Source organism: Notolabrus celidotus, chromosome 20, assembly GCF_009762535.1.
Source record: "Notolabrus celidotus isolate fNotCel1 chromosome 20, fNotCel1.pri, whole genome shotgun sequence".
Lineage (NCBI taxonomy): Eukaryota > Metazoa > Chordata > Actinopteri > Labriformes > Labridae > Notolabrus > Notolabrus celidotus.
The window spans coordinates 7,448,679-7,468,712 of NC_048291.1; the positions used below are offsets into that span (position 1 = coordinate 7,448,679).

Below are 20,034 nucleotides of genomic sequence, written 5' to 3' on the forward strand. Positions count from 1 at the left end.
CTAGCAATTCTGATACATGAGATTACGGCTTAAACAGAGTACCCATCTGGTAGTTGTGCAACATAAAATAAACATATAACGGTGAAAAAACACTGCTGCTGATATTCTGCAAGCTTTGACCAAGATTACAACCCCCACCTCATCATTGCAGTGGTGTTTGTATTTGTTGGCACACAATAATCTAAAACCAGTTTATTTTTCCGAGGTAATAAATATCCTTTCCTGTGGTTTGGGTTTGTGCAATGTCTGATATACTCACAGATACCTGATACTGAATCTAATGAGGCTTATACCAGTATACATGAGCTACTCTGACCCGTATGATCATTATAAAGATAACCACAAAAGTATCCACACTGATTTAAGATAACACTGTGAGCAGTGAAGACCAGAATGACCTGTGTCAAAGCTTTGTGCCACAGGTACGATAGAAAAACAGAACAGCTGCCTAACAGAATCAACACACGTGACACAGATCAAATAAACTTCACTGACAGAGGCCTCGAATCCCCAACACAGCCACAAAACACGTTTCAGGAAAGGCCGTGACATTTTCTGCTGTGGATACTTTGAATCTCTGCCCCTGTTCAAGCTTTCGCCTTCAGTTTTGCCCTCCATCTACACTCACAGCTGAACACAACAAGTGCCCGGGGATCATGGAAAATGAAACAGAGCTACATGAAGGCTGAGTTTTTGTGGCTCACTCTTGAATTACATAAGTGCAAAATCTATTATTAGACACACAAATTTTCTCTGTTTCTCCCTGACTGAACAGATGTACCAGCACTGACTAAGTCCTGAATCACAGTTTAAAGTTTGCTGTTGAGCCACAGGGCTTCATTTAATGCTCTTCATTATTATACATCAGTCTGATTGTAACACCACGAGTGATTCAAATATCAACTTCTGTGTTATTGTTTTGTCTTCCCCTCCTTTGCATTGATCTTCCTCAATGAAATGCTTCAGTGATGTATGTGTGTGTGTGTGTGTGTGTGTGTGTGTGTGTGTGTGTGTGTGTGTGTGTGTGTGTGTGTGTGTGTGTGTGTGTGTGTGTGTGTGTGTGTGTGTGTGTTTGTGTGTGAAAAGGCCAAAGAGGAACTTGTGTCAGAGGCTGTTGAGTTGATGCAGGTCTCAGGTCTGCAGGGGTGGAGGGTCAGGGACAGGATGAGTGGCAGAGGAGATAAAAGTTGTTCATTCTCTTGTTTGTGGACGGCTGAGTGCAGTCTTTATCAAAAAAAGTGGACTGCAGACTAGGAGACTAAAAGTGGATGCTGCAGAATACTCCAGATGAAAGGAAGAAGCTTGCACATCCTTTGTTTTCAAAGAATCTTAAAGCAGGGATGTGTCTCTGATAATCAAGAGCTCTCCATTTGGTCTTATCAGCCCCTGCACCCTGCTGTGATGACTGACATTACCTTTCTATCTCCAGGCTGTCCCCCTAAAGACTCTTTTGTAACAGGAACCCTCAGCAGAACCTCTATTTGGTGTCTTTTGTAGAGCCTGTTTGTCCCATCCTCACATGGAAGTGGGGGGGGGGGGGGGGGGGGGGGGGGATAGTCGGGTGCTTTGTTCCCCCCTCTGCCTGCCTCACAGCTGGTTCAATGGTCTGGCTTGAAATCCAACACCCCCGTCCTGCCTAGGAGAGTGGTGCACTCTGAACACTCAACAGCACTAAAGTTGTGCTGCTGTGGTTAAAAAGGAACCAAGTTTCCATCAAACATTTATCCAGCGTGTCCTTGAGGCTGTTAATCTCCGTCCAAACCGACACATGACAGTCACACGGCCAACAGTCTGTCCCGTCACACAGTAACCACGCTACCTTGCAGAGTGTCACTCCAGTTTGTTCTTAACGCTGATCAAAGAGGCTGAACTCACGGGAGAGCTGCCCTCCTGTTACACCAACAGGGGGGTTTGGAAGGCAGCAGGAGGAGAGAGATATGTGGAGATTAAAGAGGACATTATTTATCCTCTTAGTTGATGTTTCTGCATGCACACATAAAGCTAATGTGGTGGTTTATGAACTGCAGGATTCAGGAGTTTACAGGATGAAGTCAGCTGTTTGGATTGAGGGAGAGTGGAAATACTTTAGTGAGTTGTTTGCATAAAGTTAGAAAATACCGGCATGTGAGCTCTGCAGGAAGGTACCGTGGCCCTGAAGAGGAAAATTCACGATTTCACAATTTTCATAAAACATCACAACATTTCAGAAACACACAACCTTTAGAGCAAACACTACAGACAATAAAACATCTATACCATAGACTGTATGAAATATGGACAGAGTATCCGTGACGTCACCCATCTGTTTCTGAAGCGCTGTTTTGAGGCCAATTGTCGGCGGCAGCCATATTGTTGCTGTCAAGTGAGTGTGCCGTAAAGAGGCGGAGTTTGAGCCTCCTAGCCAACAGCTACAGTGTTCCCGCCTGTCAATCAAGTCAGCTGTGCCTCTCATTGGAAGACTCGTAATCTCAATATCTTTGAAATTGCCGCTTTAGAAAAAAAAATCACCCCGGGTACAGTGTGTGCTGATCAAGAAATGAGCTATCCAGACTACACTCGTCTTTTGAACCAGGCTGTACACATGTTTATTTCTGCTGTAAAGATCGGATTTTTTGAATCAGTGTGTATGTGGTTTCCGGCCTCAAGCGGATCCTTGATGAACTGCACTTTTTAGCACCTCTGCATTTGACTCATATTTTGAGGTGGAGGTTGCCACTTGATCTAAAAGGCGATTTAAATCAGTGAGATAAAAAAAATAATATTTGTACCCTTTTTTCAGCATCTGTCGACTTCTCATGTTAGACGTCTCTGTCTGTCTGGAGCTCAATAAAGGTTTACAGACATGGCAGCAGCAGATGAAAATGTTGCCATTATTTCTCACACATTGACGATACCAAGTCGGCCTGTCAAAGAGATTTGACCGCCATTTAACATTTTTTTATACTTTATCTATATACCATTTACATCCATAATCAAGTAGACAAAGCTAGTGTCAAACAGCGTGAGAGCCCATCTCTCTTTAGGGGGCGCTGAGACATCAAACATTTTTACTACTGATCATTCTCTTGGATGTTTTTGTTAGCTTCGGTAACTTATGGTGTAGAGGAAGTATATATTTTTCCCTTCAAAATAAAAGGCTGCTTGTTGTCAAAACAGGAAGACAGTGAAAAATGCAAAATAAAAGCATCAACAATAACAGTCTGGGAGGCAATCTCATGAATGTCATGAACCTGGCATCATTTATCGTATATTATCCTATCATGAATTCATTATATCATTACAGCTCTACATTTTATATTATGGAAAGTGTAAAAAAAAATAAATTAAAATCCTCATTATGATTTTTCTGCACTGGAGAATACCACAACATCTGGCCTGCATTTCTATTTCTCACTGCAGTGCCCCCTAGTAACAAGATGACTTCCAAAAAACAGTGAGGCACAACTTTCTGCCCAACTTTTTATAGTTTAAAGGATTGTTCCAGTCAAATCATACTTAAAAAAAATTCAGCTTCTTTATTTGTTAAATTTTAACGGCCTTTTACCTTCAAGGCCACCATAGGAATGACAAGTCCACAATGATATATAGCTTTTATTGTAGAGTTATGCATAGAGGAAGAAAATGAGAGATGTTTAAATCTGTTTTTGTGTTTCATTCGAAGTCATTCTCAGGCCTGTAGCTTCACATTCGTCTTCTGGTTAAGCATGGGGGAAAATATGAAGTTATTGGCAGGCTGAGTGACAGCTCTACAGCTGCTGGCATCTCTTTCACACACTCACACGCACACACTCACACCCGCACATACACACATACGCACATACACACATGCGCACATACACACATGCGCACATACACACGTACACACATACACACATACACACATACACCCCCTCTGTGCCAGAGACTGAATCGCTCCCAGTTCCAGCGCTCCTCTGCTCCTCTGTTGAACAGAATCAGCAGGAGCGTCTGGCAGATTTCAGTCCCCAGCATCAGAGTCAGAGGGTGGCAGCAGGCGATAAACATGATGGACAGTTAGGACAGAGGAAGTTGACTGCTCACTGAGAAGTTTTTCAAGATGCAAATTCATCTATTTACCCTATTTAACACTCACCTGGGGCTACCTGGAAGGTAAAAAACAGGACCTGGAGCTTGACGGTTCTTTTTGTGAGACCTAAATGCTGACATTAAATGACACATGCTGGAGGGGAAGCTTAGAGGTCGACTACATTAAATCAAATTATTTCAACAAACATGGATGGATTTCCATAAAGATTTTGTTCAGATATTTACTGACCTCTTAAGAGAACTTTCAGCAACTTTAATGATCCTCAACCTCTTTCTCTTGCACCATCAAGGGGCCTGTCTCGTCCAACATGTTGGATTATGATGTGAAAGCACAGAAGACAGCTCCCTCAGGCTCTGCTGCACTGTGTTCAATGCTAATTGACAACTGTTTGCATGCTAAAATGCTACAATAACAATCTGCACATTTAAAATCCTTTGAACTTCTCTTTATTAACATGAAGCATTTTCATAATGAGCATGTTAACGTACCTACATTAGCATTTGGCTTTTGGGTTTATTTATTTGAGCATGCTGTTAGCGTTTGCTCAAAGCACAGGGTCATAATGTTTCTGTAAGAGGTCATTAGTGTGTCAGTAGGCTTTCCTTTCCTTTATTTAGAGGACTGTGGATAGAACAGAAAACTGGGAAGAGAGAAAGGAACGACATGCAGCAAAGGGCTCAGAGTCAGATTTATACACCAGTGGTCCGTTTTGTGGACTGTGGGCAGAGAGCTAAAATTTGGAGCTCAACCACGGCCTCAAAGAAAGTTATAAATCAGATATAAAATTGTTAGTATTTTATGTGTACCATAGTCAGATCATTCTGTCATTCATATCAACACAATCACGCAAAAACCTTTCTTGAACATTTCTTTGACCGTAACAGAAATTCAGTTTTAAAAGCTGTAATTTAAAACATTCCCTGTTAGATTCCAGGGAGCAAAGCATTTCCACAAATGTAATTTTACTGTTTAGACTCCAGAGATTCTTCATGGTTTCTTCAGGCCTGTAAGTTGAACTTTGTTATCATATCTCCTGGTTATCTCAGCTTTCTGAAGAAAACCAGAGACCTTTCTAAAACAGGGTTACATCAGACTGTGGGGGGGCTGTAACATCTTTAGACATGTAGATAAGCTGTGAGCTGCAGATAAAGATGCAGGGACTTTTGTGGGTTAGCCAATGACATGTGTGTTCAAACTGCCCTGTGTTACTTTTCTCTGAACCCCAAGGGACATGATTCTCTCTGCTGATGGTTAGTCCAAAAACAAAGTTGCAGCAACTCATGAGTTATACTGGGAACACAGTTAAGCAGCAACCACTGCAGCTAGACTCGAGACCCCCAAATTAGCCTACCGATATGAGCATGTGGCGGTATTTCCTGTGCCGTTATGAATTAACCTACTGCTACTGATGCTTTTCAAGATTAACTGTCACTAATCCAAAACTTAGGAGTCATCTGGCAAAAAAGAAAGGAAGAAAACTCATTACATTTTTAGGATGTTCAAGCTTTTATTTCAAGTTTAGATACTATTTTTGTCCATATATTTTACTATAATGAGTCAAATGTACTATTTTTAGATAACTTAAAAAAAAACCCCATTTTTGTCTCGCGACTCCCCCAGGGGTTCCCGACTCAAACTTTGGGAACCCCTGCACTAGAGCCACCGGGGCAAAAAAAATGAAGTCATTGCTCAAGTCCCAAAAAATGCAGTTCCGCCTAATGTCCACTTGAGGCTGTCTCCTAAAGTGAGTCAATCCCCATAGAGCCCCACGTTAAAATGTCTAACTTCACATCAGAGGGTGTGGCGTCTCTGAGTGACAGGTGGGAGCTGCCAGCCGTCTCCAAGGTGTCACCTCAGCTAAATCAGTCCCTGAACTTAACCTCTGGGTCTTGTTTGAGCCTTTTGGAGCTTTGTTCATGTAATCATCAGAAAAATAATCTGTCTGTCTGTACACTTTGTATGACTCAAGCCCAAGATCCACAGGATGCGTCGCGTTACGTTACGGCTGCGCCGCGCACGTCGCAGCAAATAGGTTCCCATTCAAGTCAATGCTCTAGAGTCCACAGGGCGCGCTGCGGCGCGTCTCAGCTCCGTCTCTGGAGCGTTCCGCCGCGCCGCTCTGCCAGAGATACGCGGGGAGTCTATTTTCGCCGCTCCCCGCGCCCAGCACGCGTCAATCGACACAGAAATGATCGAACTATCCCGGAAGTCAGGCACGAGGATCGTATTCAACATCCGCTCACTTTCAAAATAAACACCATGTGCAAACACAAGATCGTAAATTTCACCACTTCTTCAACATTACGTCATAACCTGTGGCATCGGGCCAGACGTCAGTCTCAAAAGATATCCGACACCATGGACGAGGAAAAGTTTATACTGTGTTGTTCTCGCGCGTTTTGGAGTTCTCGAGGGATCTTGAGTTTCCTGCTCCGGAGTGCGCGCCGCTCCAAACACGCATCCTATGGACCAGGGCGAAAGCCCCGGGACGGAGCAGAGCCGTGTCGCAGCCGTAACGCGGCGCACACGCATCCTGTGGATTCCCCGAGTAAGAGATTGTCCAAGAAGTTTGATAGTTTTTACACTCAGTCAAATTCTCACATCATTTTATTGATATGTTAGAGCTAATTAGTAGGTATCCAGCTCGTTAGCTCGTTCAGTTTCTTATTTTATTTAGGTGCCCTGTGCGTAGGAGTCAGGATTCATGTTGGCGTTCTCTGCAGAGATGAATTGGACCGTAGTGATGATCAGTGAATCAGAATGGTCAACTGTTGTGCCTGCTGATCAGATATGCTCCTGATGAGAGCTCTGCAACTTCACTTTCTTCATCATGGTTGCTGATTAATGCGTCATCTGTGATTGCATTACGTATCTTACCTGCTCGAGTGTAACACCCACTCTTTAAATCAACCTCTCTTTTCTCCTTCTTAAAATTTCAGAAATGCCATAGCAAAGACTGAACAGAGAATTGCCGTGTACTCTTAGAGTAACCGCTGAAGGTCTGATGTCATGTTTTAGTTGTGTGAATTATTGACCTCAGAATGCAGAGTGAAACAGCATTAGCACCACGGCCTCAAACTAGTATGCAAATGAGACACCGGAAAGCAGCTGGGACATCGAGGGCGATCCACACACTCGGCATCAGATGCAGTGACACTCATTGAGTGCTCTTGCTGATGCTAGGCATCCCTACGGAGGGGGAAGAGGGTGAGAGAGGTTCTGGCAGGGACAACAGAGGAGGGTTTGTGTCGAAGAGGAGGGCAGAAGAATCTCCACGCCGGGCTGAAATCTGTGGAATCTGCTGAACACACACAAGACAGGACGGGACACTGAGGACCAACTACTCAACAGATGTGTGTGTTCTTGTTTCTGCAATACGCTCAAGTTACTTATCAATTCGTCTAATGTGAGGTCTCCATACAGTAACACAGCTGTCAGCGACATGAGAACAACTGCAGAGCGTTATTCAGACGTTCTGCAGATTACAAACCGATATTATATAACTCCTCCATGTACAGTCAGCTGAGCCTGAAACAGAAGTACAGCTTGATATCTGTTTCACACAGGCCTGAGGGCAGTTTAATTCTTCCTCTTAGAATCATCCACACAATGATGCAGGATTATCAATATACCACAGACACACTCTTCTATTGTGTGAACTGTTCCTCTCAGAACAGAGAGGTGGTGTTTTGAGGTGAGCACACTCTCTCTTTCTGTGACACAAAGTTTCCTCTGAGCAGGAAGTATGTGACGGGAACTGTTGACACATCTTCCCTAAATCTGCTTCCCTCTGCGCTTGCTCAACTTCCTGACATGAAAGAAAAATCAATATTCAAAATCACACCCAACATTTGCACAAAGACACACACACACAGTAAATATACCGGTCATGGGAATCGTTGATTTCATGAGTTAGCCTGGAGAGTGTCTCCGGACTGCCAAGGATAAAATGACTTAAAGAAGTCACAGAAAACGTATCAATGATGCTCACATCTACCGTGACTTCACACGCTGGTTTGTGAACTGTTCTTATGTAGCTTTAAGTTCATTAGCTTCGAAATGAGCTAGCCAACCATCATGATTCCCACAGAGTGAGTTTCTGACTCTTTTGGACACAGCCTCCAATGGACACCTGAGGAACTGCAGATGTTTTGCCACTTTTATGCCAACTTAATTTCGGCGCGGGTTGGTTGCAACTTACTCCAAAGCTGGTTTAAATGTCTTTTTGTCCTTTCAGTGTCCTGAAGTGCAAAAACATCATCTATATTGATGGGCAAAATTGTGCTTAGTTTAGTGTTGTAGTACGTACCACATGACCTCATTAAAATAAAGTCCTTCTTTGGCTTTATTAAGAATAATATATCCTCTTCATGAAATTCTCGTGCTTCTGTTTTTCCCAGGAATGGGACCAAAGGTGACAGAAACTTTTTCCAGGTTCAAAACATTTACTTCTGGGAATTGCCAGGCTATTAAAACTTACTGGGAAGAGATCCATAATCATATATAGAATGTGCTTGTTGTAAATATGTAATATCTAGCTGCAGACTCTTCTTGTTGTGTCTTGGGTGGTGGCGGCTGCTAGGGATAAGGTGCTAGAGTAGGTAGTATTGGTGTTGTCACTACATGGAGCTTGCATGTACGGAGCCTCGGTCTGTTGATGTGGCAATACTCTATGGGTTGGGTTATTAAATTGTGGTGTTCTGCTGGTGGATGTGATGGACAGTTAACTCTGGCATGGAGGGGAATTGCCCTGGCATGCCAGAGTTAACTGTTCAGCCTCTCTGAGGTGTCATGGGCCAAACTAAAGGAAACATCCCTGAAGGGAGGAGCCCACTTGCTAACCCCAGTGATGTGTTGGCTCTCGCCTCCCATCTGTCCTTTCTATCTCAGGCTCTGGGGGACATCAGGAGCCACAGGGTAGGTCACTAAATGTATCAGTAGAGGGCATAGTGGGGTTGGTTTCTTCACTGAAGCGCTCATCTTTTCTTTCAGCTCAAGTACCTTGTGTTTATCTCAAATTAAATGTATTACACTACTAGTCAAAAGTTTGGAAACACCTTCCCATTCAAGGGTTTGTATTTATTTTAATTATTTGAAACACTAGATTAATACCAAAGACATCGAAACTATGAAAGAACATATATGAAATTTTTTAATTAACAAAAAAGTGTTAAACAAACCAGAATATGTTTTATATTTTAGATTCTGTAAAGTAGCCCCCTTTTTCCTCCCTGACAGCTTTGCACACTCTTGGTATTCTCTCAGTCTGCTTCATGAAGTGGTCTCCTGGAATGGTTTCTAATTAACATGAGCCTTGTCAAGAGTTCATTTGTATGACTTGCCTTCTTAATGTGTTTGAGACCATCAGTTGTGTTGTTCAGAGGTAGGGTTAGTGCACAATGGATTGCCATATTATTTCATAGTTTTGATGTCTTCAGTATTAATCTACAATGTCAAAAAGTATTAAAATAAATAAAAATACATTGAATGAGAAGGTGTGTCCAAACTTGTGGCCGGTAGTGTATATAGTTGTAATCTGTATGTGGGTGATATATCATTGGAAAATTTGAATATTAATGACAAAAAAATGACTTGGTATACTATTGTCAGCAAGTAAAAAAAGCCATCACAAGAAAATGGTTAAAAATAGAACCACCCACCATTGAGGAATTGTTTAATATTGTGCATGAGATTTACATAATGGACATTTTCCCCTCAGAGTGCAAGATGAAAAAATTTGTTGGATCTGAACAAAATGGACTGAGTATGTAAAACCGCTAAGATCCGATTTAATTTGAAGTAAATCTGTCCTTTGTGATAACCCGCTCTCTCAAACTACTCTTATTTTTTAGTTTGTTTTTTGGGGAATCACAAAAAGGATGATAACCTTTCCCAAATCCCAGGTGGAAGGGGCGGATTATACCATGGATGAACAGTCTACAATGGACTAACAGATGTTTGCAATGCTGAAATGTAACATGCAAAAGGAATTGTACTATTGTACTTTTCCAAATAAAGAGAGAGAAAAAAAACAGTTAAAAACATGTGCTTCTGGTTGTCAGAGGGTAAGATGGACGAGTATTACCTCAGAGCATTTGTTTTATATAATCCAGGGAAGTGTTGATCACTCAGCACATGAGGTAAAAGGCTAAATGAGACCTGTCTTAGTTATTATAAGGTACACACTCCCTGAATCCTCTTAAATCAGCCACCCTCCTGCTCCTGTGTTCCTCAGAAAGTGACTCACTCTCTCTGAATTATTTATAGTTTGTTCATTGTCTTGGTGTTTTCGGTGTACGGAGGGCGGAGGCTCACCGCCACTCTGATGTGGAGCTGGGTGTTAGGTCAGACTCGGTCACAGTGACAAAGATTACTCTGACCGGCGTTGTCTCTCCTTGATTTCACTCTGTCCTGATGTCTCACTCTCTGTGATGACAAAGCCATCAATGCTAAATAAAGAAAGTGCTTCATACAGAAAGCGGAAGGGAGGTTCATAACTAAAGCTGGAGTTTTTTCCTGGATGACAATGCAGCTCTAACTCTTCCTGCCATCCCAGAGCTCGGGGAGAGAGCATAGGGAGGCTGGTCAGAGGTCAACGCCCAGCTCCCATTGTCCTCCTCAGGGTCTGGAGCGGGCAGGGCTGAGGACCACACCGGAACCAGTCCCTTCCTCAGGCCGACATGGCCGTCGACCCCCCTCCCTGAATTCTCCAAATAAATCCTTCCCAGCCTGTGGAGCTCCAATCGCACGCCTCTGAGACCCTCTTCCTTCCTGGCGAGCAGCTTGGAGTCACGTGGAGCTGAAAAAAACAGCCTCCGTTTACTCCTTGTTATCAAAAACACAGAACACAACACATCAGCATGCAGCAGCCACCTGCATGTTCAACCTCGGCTTCATTTTCATGGTTAACGACTCACTGGAGCTCTCTGTGATCTTTGTGCCTCTCGTTCTCCCTGAACACCCGCCCATGGTGGAGGTAGATCTAAAAACCGGTGCTTGTGTACTGATGCATTAAACAGACTGTTAATGTACTCTCTCTCTCTCTCTCCTCTTTCAGGAGGTCATCACTGAGCAGCGGCCTCGTCTGTGTGTGATCCAGCGAGGTTCTAACGGGTATGGCTTCAACCTGCACAGCGAGAGGGCGCGGCCGGGACAGTACATCCGAGCTGTGGATGAAAACTCTCCAGCAGAGCGGTCCGGCCTGCTGCCCAGAGACAGGATAGTCCAGGTACTGCAGTCAGGTCAGGGCTGGAACTCTGTCAGCTCAGTATGGTGTCCGGAAAGGGACATTTTCATGCTGTAAAATGATCCTGTGCTTTTCTTTGATTTAAAGTTAGATTTATTTCAGTCCAAATATGAGGGTAGCTTCAGTTAGCTGAGCACACAAACAGTTCAGAGGGACACGCTCTACTTTGAGACTGTGAGGATATCTCAGAGCCTGGATGTTAAACTTTTACTGCAGGAAACATGTTACCAGAGTCTGTTTTTACACTCCTCTCTGTCCTTCTATTCGAGTAAAAAGTGTGTGTTGTTTTGCTCCTGCTTTATTAGAAGTAACTGATTAGAGTTGCGTTATAGCTGCACATCCTGTCTGCCATATTTCCACTCTAGACTTCCTGTAGTGATTTCCAGCTGTGATAAAAATAACCAACAATCCCTTTTCTGGTATGAAATATGCTTTTGTGACACACTTGCATTGTTAGGGACATTTAGCTTTGAAATACAGGACCTCATACTTCATCCGCTAATGCGTGAAGTAATCCGACTTCTCACACTAAATATTCTCAGACAGTATCGGAGTCAGGCTCGTGGTCAGCTCTTTTTCCCAAAGTTAACTGTGAGTTCAGAGGAATGTGATGTGAACAAACAGTCGCTGTGTGAGGTCCTAAATCCTCTGTGGACTCTGGTGTGACTGTCACTGTATCGGCCTCCTTACACACAGCTTCTTACACCGTCTGCCAGATACAGAGATGTGTGTGTGAGAAAAACCTAAACACTGAGAGTCTCTGGTTTATTCAGTGTGATACACTTCACCAACATGTGGTCGAATCAGAGCAGGGACACGTCAAACAACAGACAGGCCTGACTCCCTTGACTCCCTGAGAAGAGGAGGATAAGTTCTCTCTGGTACTCTCTGGTAGAAGTATTAGTGCTGCTGTAACATGTTTCCAGTTGTAAAAGTTTAATGTCCTCACAGTCTCAGGGTAAGAAGTGTTCCCCTTGTTTTGTGCTATCTAACTAAAGCTACTATTAAACTGAAATCATTCTAACTTCAAGTTAAAACCACAGAGTGAAAATAATGAACTTTGCTCCAATGTGTAAATCAGCTGGTTGGGGAATGTCTCTGTGCTCTGAATCTGCTGCTTGTTGTCGGCCATGTTCACTTTTATCCTGAGGTGCAACAGTTGATCAACATTGTCAACAAACATAATCATCATTACTGCATGACATTGCATGTTTTTCATGCTGTGAGTGGAAATAGCACTTTTTTCCTGGAGCTGAGTTTCTAAGGAGTGAGCCAGCTCTCACCCTGAGGCCTGGTTAATACTTCTGGGGAGACCCTACGCAGCAGTGGCTGATGCTGACGTCAGCACTTCATACTTATGCGTCAATATGTCCACGTTGCGCAGCAATACTCCACCAAAATGCTTGAAGGTGCACTATAAAAATCAACCTATAGTTCTACTCAATAAAATTGAGGTAACAATTTGCACTCTATTTAATAGTGTAAATTTTACGTAGTTTTACCAAGTGAAAACTACCTTTATTTTACTATGATGAAATACTAAAATTATTCAGGTGAAAGCTACTTCAATTTTTAAATACAGTTGTGCTCGTAAGTTTACATACCCTGGCAAAATGTATGGTTTCTTGGGTAGTTTCTGTTGTCTTTATGATATAAAAAGAGTAAACACAGTTATTTGATAAAAATTTTGCTTCACCCAGTCACTAACCATGAGTGAAAAAACAGTTTTTCTCTTATCATTCATATTCTCTGAAAAATGGCCAAAAATATCACAAATTCTGTGAGGGTATGTAAACTTATGAGCACAACTGTACATTTCAAAACTTAGAAAGAAGATGAAAATTCCCAAAGCTGGAATCAAACCTCCAATCTTCTCAATCGAGACAACCAACTCTACCCACTACACTACAGCCACCCTGGTTATATGGGTAGATTACAGGCAATATGTAATTAACAAACAAGCTAACAGCTAAGGCAATACGTTATTAAAACAATGTCTTTATTATGATTTACCACAACTGGTGCCCCCCACTATTAGGCCATTGGTGGTCGGGCCACTGAAAGGTGGCACCCCCACTGCCGGGGGTGTCCTTTATTTTTCTGCTTGGAAGTGGGCAGCCCTTATATCAATCCTACCTTCCACCACGATGCCAAACCACAACCGGAGAGTCCCGCCAACCGAAACTGTCCTCAGCAAAGAAGAAGTGATGACGCATGCACATCCTTCAGTGCATACCCAATTTCTTTGGGTAGATATTATTTAGTTTATTTGTTTAGAAATTTGTACTGTTAAAAAATAGGTAGAGAAGGTCAAATGTACCCATTATAATACAGTTCACCTGCTGACCTAATTTTTTTTAAATATAATTTAGACAATTTGTGTGGATAATATTCACTATCCACAAAAATCCTTTTGTAAAGTGTAGTGTGGTCTCTCTGATAGTCAGGTCGCCTGTTTCCGGCCCTGCTACATTTTCTGCTTGCTTTTTCACAGCGATTCAGAACTTATGTTAATTTAGAGCTGATAGATGTTACCGTTTATCATACAGCAATGATTAGAGGGAAGAATAGGGAGGAGATGACATATACGGCTGATGTGCAGCGATTGCAGAAGTGCTGTAAATGCAGGAAATAAAATTCCATCCAGCAGACCAATCACAGGGCTTGCAGTCAGTGTCAATTTGACTTGTAGTTACACTTTGAAGGAGATGCATGTCGGCTACATGCGTAGGCCTCTGCTTAGGTAAGGGGGCTACGGTGAGCATTTGACGCCAAAGTTTAAACCAGGCTTTACTGCCTCTGTGACTAAGAAGTGACAGGTAAACAAAACCCAGAGAAGTGTTTGCAGCTGATGCGCCCTCAACTCTGCAAAGAAAAAGGCCGCCTGCAAAATTTCCAAAGCAGACTGTGCTTATCGTGGGAGCGTGTCAGAAATGAGCCAGTGTTTAAAGTGAAGGCATGTTGGACTTCTCCTTTAAACATCATCTGTGACAGTCCACTCAACAGTCCACAGTTAGAGCCACACTGGGTGATTTTTCTCTGACATCAGCTGGCAGGAAAATGTTCAGGTACAAAGGGGATACAAATTTTGGCTGTTTTGTGTTCACACACGTGCAGCTCAACCTGAACATTTCAGGGATTTCTGTGCATGTGTAAATACAGCTAATGAGACATTTTGTAGCTTAGCCCTTCAAATGAACAAAAGAAATGTTTAAGAAAAGAGGACAGAACTTTGGTCCGTCTGAGGGTCTAGCTTGGGGTTTCCAGTCCCCCTGAGGCCCCCGACAGACACACCACCCACTGAGGAGCGGGGCTCTGTGGGGAGCGGACAGCCATTGTTACTGCTGTTACTGCCAGGCTGCTATTGTCCAGCTTCCTCTGAGGGACCGGCTTAGACGTGCAGGTCCACCCTATGACCTAAACACACACACACACACACACACACACACACACACACACACACACACACACACACACACACACACACACACACACACACACACACACACACACACACACACACATACACACCCTTGGAGACATTTCTCACATGCTTTCCCATGGTGATTTTATCCCACAACACTCAGCTGGTGCTGGAGGAGCTGCCTGACATGTTTGTGACCAGCAGAGTTCAGCTGTCACATGTAAAACAGACTGAGAGGACGAATCTGAGAGGGATTAAAGTCTGAATACATTAAAGACAAATCATCATTCAGGGCTGGCCAGCTGATTACGATGGGCATTTTGTGCGTACAGGGTTGCAAGAATGTGTTTTTGGGTGTGTGTAAATAAGAAAAAAAAGAGTCTGTGCTGGCATTTAAACTCCTCGCACCAATTCATCACTGACCCTTGAAGACACAAAACTCTTATTCATGCTGCACAATGACTGAGTAGTTATGAGATGTTGTTTTGCATCATCTGGGTCTTTAACACACAACCCTGACAGTTATTACTATAGTGCGACTGTGTGAAGCTGCACAGAGGGGACGGTGTTTCACACGAAGAACGAGACGAGAGAGGCAGAGTTCAAATCAATCAATCATCTTTATTTATGTAGCACCCTGTCACAACAAATGTCATCCAAAGACTCTTTACAAACAGAGCAGGTCTAGACCGTACTCTATGTTATATTATTAACAAAGACCCAACATCAAGACATGATAAGATCCAGTCCCATCTTACAGACAGGACTCAGTCTGAGCTCACCTTAATCCTCAAGCAGAACCAGACTCATGTTAGACAGACTGTCAAATTTGTGTTGTTCCTTTAAGGGAGTTTTGAACTAGTCGTTGATTATTAAAAGTGTGAATGAGCTTTGGGTCCTGACAAGCGGCCAAAATGAGTTTCCTTTGAAATGTGGTTGGACTCAACCTTAGAGATAGTGTCAGGAGCTTTTACGTTTACATCACTAGGTAGCTCGGAGCAGAGCCACTGCTCCTTCGCATTGAAAGGAGTCTGCTGAGGTGCATTTGATAAGGATGTCTCCTGGACGCCTCCCTTTTGAGGCATTCTTGGCACGTACGCCTAAATGGAAGCCTCGGGTAGACCCAGAGCTCAGTGGAGGGACTATATATCCCATCTGGCCTTGGAACGCCTCGGGATCCCGCAGGATGAGCTGGAAAACATTGCTGGGGTGAGGGGTGTCTGGGTCGATGTGCTTAGACTGCTGCCGTGACCTGATCTCAGATGAAAATGGATGGATGAAATTAACTTTGACGCCTTTCTATGACCAACAAGAACTTATGAAACCATCAGTGACCAGACTGATGATTTAAACATGGTAGTTATTGAAAAATAATTCTGCTCAATAAGGCCTGTAGTTTGGTTTTACATGCAAAGTTGACACTCATATGACCTCTAGCGCCACCATCAGGACTAATAACCCTGATAGACAGTTTATGAAACTCTGTATTGGATTGGTGCTGTAGTAAAAGTTTGGTTTATTAACGTAAGAAGGAGGGAAGATTTCCTGGAAGACAACCTAAGAGAAATATTGATAGTGATAACATCTGCTAAAACTAGAGAAACAATATCCTCTTATTATCCAGTATTAATCTGTAATCCTGATCTCTCCCCCTCAGGTGAACGGGATGCCTGTGGATGGAAAGACACATTCAGAAGTCGTAGCTGCCATTAAATCTGGGGGGAATGTGGCCCGTCTGCTGGTGGTGGACCCCGACACAGACGCTTTCTTCAAGAGATGCCGGGTGGCCCCGACCCCGGACCACCTCACCGGTGAGAGCTCACAGACAAGAGAGACAATGTCAGGAAGAACAAGTGTCTTATTTTACTGCGGCTGTTTGTTAAAGACAGAGTGAATGATGGCAATCAGCTCGTAATGTTTGACTGCAGGTTCATTGTCAGAAGCAGTCAGACACGTGTTATAGATGTGAGGTGTCTCCTCCTTCTGTCCTCCAGAGGAATGATTCTGTCACTGTTTCTTAGCTGGAGTTCCCTCTCTCCTTCTTAAAGTTACTTTCTCTGACTCATTCTATCCTTCACAACTCTTTTTCCTCTTTGTCTCTTCCACAATCGAATAAATGTTGTTTTTTAAAGCTCTAAGACAAAAATATATCAGATCAGAGTCAGTTTGAGTAACAGCGTTTTTTGTAAAGTGTATGAAATGCTTCTTACATTTCTGCCTGAGACTCATAGATAAAAATAAAACAATGATTAGATTGTTCGTCTAAAAACGAAGTTGTTAAGGACGAGGTCGAAGTTTTCTCCTCATTACCTGTGCAAAATTGTAGCCCTGTCATCTCATATCTGTGTGTAATTCCACTTGCTGATGAAGGCTATGAAATATAACTGAAATATCCCAAAAAGAAGGACCATTAAATCAACTTCTTTTTGTCCAACTACTGTGCCAAAGACCGGCAATGAACCCTCGAGCTCAATGAACAAATTCATCCCTGAATTACCTCCAAGCATCAAAACCAGCATTTCAAAGAGGCCTACAGAAAACCAACTATAAAATACACAATAATGTATGAAAAGAACAGAAGGATGTAGGAAATGAAGGCAATTCAAAAGACAAACACATAATTCTGTCTACAAAAAAATTCAAACATGGTCTATCCAGGAGTAGGCACTCATTGGGTGTCTTTCTGATTGGTGCTTTACCTGCCACCACCTCCAGAGGGCGCCCTACTACAGAGTGTCACACTCAGTCTGTGTTTAGGGCTGATCCGCCAAAGACAAAGACCTCCTCAGGGTGCATGGTTGTCATAAGTGCATCATGAGACCACTAATGTTACTGTGTCTGTTGTGTTGGGTGCAACTGAAAGTGGAAAAGAAGAAGAGAGAGTTTTATATTCAAGATATTCCACATGTTACTCTTTGAGCTCCAAGGCCATTGTTGTGAATTCATAAGATAGAGAAGGAGGAAGTGTTCAGATCTCTGAATGCAACAGTGCAAACAAAAGTCCTACATTTGAAATCACACAAAGGTCCTTGACTTTTATCAGAAACATGTGCTGAAAGTTCAAACATAAAAGCTGCCCTTTTTACTGGAAACTGTTCCCTTTTATTGTTATGTGTTGGTAAATGCTGGTGCATCAAAATGTAGAAGCATCACACTGCTGCTCCAGAGAGGTAGAAACCTGTGGCATCAAACAAGATATGTTTTCATCATGGAATAGTTCAATGTCTCAACATGAATATTTCCGTATACCTTCTTTGTTTTGCAGTCTCAAACCCAAAGATGTTGTTATCATTTCATGCAGAGGAAAGCAAAATGAGCTCAAAGACGTTGGCAGACTTGCAGTTTCAGCCTTCAAGGAGAGCAATCTGCAGGTCAATGCCATGAAGCAGGCAGCTTTAGAGAGCTGGTCTTCTCATCGTACATACAGAGCATCACGAAGCCCAAAATCTTCTCTGCAGGGAATAGCCAACAACAATCCTGAGTCCCATACAGAAGCCGCCACACATAAATCAATGTATGACACAGAGCATGAACTAACAAGCCATGCATGGTGAGCAGAGATACAGATACCTGCTAAGGAGTATGCATTAAGGATGCTCCAAAGCTACTAATGTCCTCACAGTTTAAACAGACATTCAAAATTCAGACTAGCTGACTAGTCCAAAAGTAAGAAAACTCTCAGAATTTTTCTTTTTCAAATTGAGCACAATTTTTTCAACACAGCAAAATCCTGGTCGCTGAGTCTGGCTAACATAAGCAGAGCTAGCACCACCAGCCTTCAGCACTCCTTGCAGGTTATTGTCCGCATTCCTGCACTGGCTACACTTTGATGTGTGGTTATGTGGTTATATGCCAGTTTAACCAGCCTACATATAACTTTGTCTCCATGTTCTGGATCAAAATACTGACAAATTGCGCTCATAAACTGTCTAATACATGGACGAGGTCTCTGGGACGTCACCCATGGGCTTTTGATGCAGAGTTTTGAAACCTCTTGTCGGCAGTCATCATATTTACAACTTTGGTCGATCCAACATCAGGCATTAGGGCACTAGCCATGAAATGGAGCTACAGCCCCAGCTAGTGGTGAGGAGCTGCACTACAGCTAAAACAACATAAGGCCAGCATTTAGAGCTTAAAGCAATAAAGATATGAATAACTAATTTAAAAGTAATTCTGGTGCCCACGTTTAATCGTTAAGCTAACGTATGAATAAAATTCCACTCGAATTTGATTTATTCGCCTGTTTGTCTAATAAAGTGCACAGTAAGACGGATTATTTGTCTGATATTAACATGAATAAATCTCCAAAATGTCACGTGCGAAGAAAGGAGGGGGAGGAGCCAGGTGCGTATTCAATTAAAAAAGGATTTAATAAACCTAAATTGAGGTTAACAAAAACTTCTTCAAACAACAAAAACTCAAGAAACACAGGGAACACTAGAACGCGAGAAAACAGACTGTACGGTTCTGAAGCCAAAAAATCCCGCTCCTTGGCGCAGCCGTTGTGCAGCCAGAGCCTCTGAAGCCACTGTAATAAGCTACGCCCTACAGCGTAGCGTCACAAGACGCTGTGTGTCCTTTGAAGTTTCACTCCATGGCGGCTGTGAATCAAAGGAAACCCGGAAGTAAAACCCTGTTTTTTAAACTCTAATAACTAACGAAAAAGAAACTTTTCAGAAAAAAGAGACCTTGAACACAAAACAGTCAAATACTAACTACATATCGACCACAGTATACAGATGTGAGAAACATTTGTACGACGTGTATTTATTTTTAAAGTTTGACTGCTCCCCCATTCAAATGAATGGGGGAGACAGATTTTTTGACCTATACTGCAGCCAGCCACCAGGGGGCAGACACACTGCTGAAAGCCTCACCACCAGGGTCGCATCCGGCTCGCTTGGACAAGACACTAAACACACAAGAACGGCAACCGATAAAACACAGAACATGGAGCAATGAAACACAAAGTAATACCATAAAACCACAAAGAAAACACAACACAAAAGCAACCCATGACATAAAAGGCTCCAACACCACAAACACAGCCCAGAGATGAAGTTCATGGACTGATTCAGCTGAGGTGACATCTAGCAGACAGTTAGCAGCTCCCAACTGTCACCCAAAGAGGTGTGTATTGTGCACAACTTTAAGCCTTAATATAGCATAAAGAGGCGAGTTATACATAAATTAAGCCTGCATAGTGTCATAAATAAAGAAATGAGCTATTTAGAGCAACACTTTTTTTCTGTATCAGGCTCTAAACATGTTTATTTATGCTGTAAAGATGGGCAT

General features: G+C 42.7%; 1 protein-coding gene across 1 annotated transcript in view; it reads left to right on the forward strand.

Moving 5' to 3' along the window:
* Nucleotides 1–20,034, forward strand: part of slc9a3r1b (SLC9A3 regulator 1b) — a 50,893-nt gene that overhangs the window by 21,063 nt on the left and 9,796 nt on the right. The window contains exons 2-3 of the mRNA XM_034712086.1: nucleotides 11,124–11,294; nucleotides 16,394–16,547. Coding sequence (XP_034567977.1) covers nucleotides 11,124–11,294; nucleotides 16,394–16,547 — 325 coding nt within the window. The remainder of the gene's footprint in view (nucleotides 1–11,123; nucleotides 11,295–16,393; nucleotides 16,548–20,034) is intronic.